Source organism: Fulmarus glacialis, unplaced genomic scaffold (genome assembly GCF_000690835.1).
Source record: "Fulmarus glacialis isolate BGI_N327 unplaced genomic scaffold, ASM69083v1 scaffold25256, whole genome shotgun sequence".
Classification (NCBI taxonomy): Eukaryota; Metazoa; Chordata; class Aves; order Procellariiformes; family Procellariidae; genus Fulmarus; species Fulmarus glacialis.
Window position 1 is genome coordinate 4,209 of NW_009220373.1, and position 2,076 is coordinate 6,284.

The 2,076-nt window shown below is 56.4% G+C and overlaps 1 protein-coding gene across 1 annotated transcript in view; it reads right to left on the reverse strand.

Moving 5' to 3' along the window:
* TCF3 (transcription factor 3) overlaps positions 1–2,076 on the reverse strand; it is a gene marked incomplete at both ends in the record, with an annotated part of 5,994 nt that overhangs the window by 3,340 nt on the left and 578 nt on the right. The window contains 2 exons of the mRNA XM_009580743.1: positions 735–813; positions 1,590–1,648. Of these exons, the coding sequence (XP_009579038.1) occupies positions 735–813; positions 1,590–1,648 (138 nt within the window). The remainder of the gene's footprint in view (positions 1–734; positions 814–1,589; positions 1,649–2,076) is intronic.

Genomic DNA, 2,076 nt, shown 5'->3' on the forward strand with positions numbered 1-2,076 from the left:
CCAGCACACATGCTGTGCTCGCTCCGAACCCAGGGGAGCTGCGGGCTGGCGCGTGTACGTTGCTCTGCACCCCAGGCACCGAGGAGCCTCGGCGCCAGCTCTGCTGGGCAGAAATGAGAGCTCTCCCGCCTGACGGGAGCAGAGACGGGCTTTCGTCGGGCACTGAAAATGTTTTTTAACTAGTTGGCTGCTTCCCAGTTCCCACTGCACTCCTACAGGAGATAAAACCAGGGACAAACTCTCCCAGCCTCACCAAGACAGGACGCTCAGGGACAGGGTCTGTCTGAACGGCAGGGGTTCCCAGGAGCGGGTCCCAGGGAGCGGCAGCGACACTTTAACTCAAGCATGCAGCAGTGCTACCATGTGGGCCAGGCTCGCGCCTCCGGCAGAGCCGCCTGCTAAAACTCCTCTGCAGGGGCAAAGCCAGGCGCAGGCAGAGCCACTGCCCTCACGTGTGCGGCGTTTGCCTACTCCTGGGCACTGCTCGGCTCCAAATTGGGGAGAAGCTACAACCGATTAAATCAAACAGACATGCAACTTCACAGGAGACATTTAAAAAGTATCTTCAAGTTTGCTTGTCCTTCCTCTTCACTCTCCTGCTTTTAAAAATAAATGGGATTTGGTGAGATTGCCAGAAGTGTCTTTAATGAGGGTTTGGGGCTGATCTGGACCTCCTGTAAGCAAACCTGAAAAAAAAAAACCCCTTTACACAAAGAGCAATGTTTTTCACCTACCTGCAAGCCCCTGAGGGGAGCCGACCGGTGTAGAGGGGTTTGACGAGAAGTTATTGCTAGAATGATCGGGGGAATAAATCTGGAGCGAGAGAAGCAGGGCACAGTCAGCAGCGCCCACCCCTGCGATGGCTCTCCCCCTCCCCAGCAGCGCCGCCAAGCCCTGGTGCAGCGAGGACCACCCGATGGCACCTCCCTTCCCATACCAACACCAGCGTGATGGGCCAGCCCGCTAGTCCCCCCGCAGCTCCCCCATTAACGCCGGGGTCTCTCTCTGTCCCCACTTGCCGCCACCCCTGCAGCTACAGTCTCCGTTTTTCAGGTCCCACCTCGGAGGGAAGCGAGAGCCCCAAGAAATTATTGCAGGGTGCAGCGTTGAGCGCCCTTCTGCCACCATGCAGAAGAAGCAAAGGTCCCTGCACCGAACGGGACAGAGGCAACCTCCAACTCTGACAGCCCGGTGCCCTCCAGTTTGAACCAGCACACTCAGGGCCAGGACTACTGGGACCTGCAAGTCCTGGTATGAGGGCTGTGTAGGGTCATCTTGCCAGACCAGTACCAGGCTGGGCGGCCACAGAGCTGGCTCATAGACATAGGTCTGTGGGGCCACCATAACGTCCAGTGCCTCAGTTTCCCCATCTGCCAAAAGGTGCTTTTGCACAGCGCCAGGATTCAGGATGGCAGCACACAGAGGGGGTAAAACCCTCCCCTCAGAGGCTGCCGTGTTTTTGGGGTGCATTCACCCAAACTTCTTAATGTGTCCATCTTCCCTGCTGCCTAGAGGGTCCCTATTACAGAGAGGAGGTCCAATGCTGCGACAGGACAGGGACGCAATCAAAGATCTGCAGAAACTCTTACTGAAGCTAGTGCCTTCCCGAGCGCGTCTCCTGAGCTCCCAGCTGTGGTTCCTCTGTTACCTGCCGAGAGAGGACACAGACGTCACTGCCAGGGCACCAGAAACCCAGCGGGACAAAGCACCCGTACAAGACCTTCTCTGGGGTCACCTGCTCTGAAATTGAAATTTCTCGCTCTTACTGCTTTGCTTGAAAATCAAGTGGATGCCCAGCTCGGAGCAGCCCGGAGGAGGGCACACACGCCCCGGCAGCTTTTGTGGGCCTGCAGGAAAGGTTTTATAAGACGCTGGGTCAAAGGTGTCATGCCATCAACAGCCATCAAATGTCTCTGCTGCAGCACGGCCCATTTTCACAGGGCACCTTAAGCCCCTACAATCCCAAACTTGCTTCCCCTCCTCTAAACAAGGGTGTTTCTACGAATCAAGGTCAGGATCCTCATTTCCTGGGGAACACGAGTTCATTTCAGTAACAGGTTTTGTAACAGGTTCAGC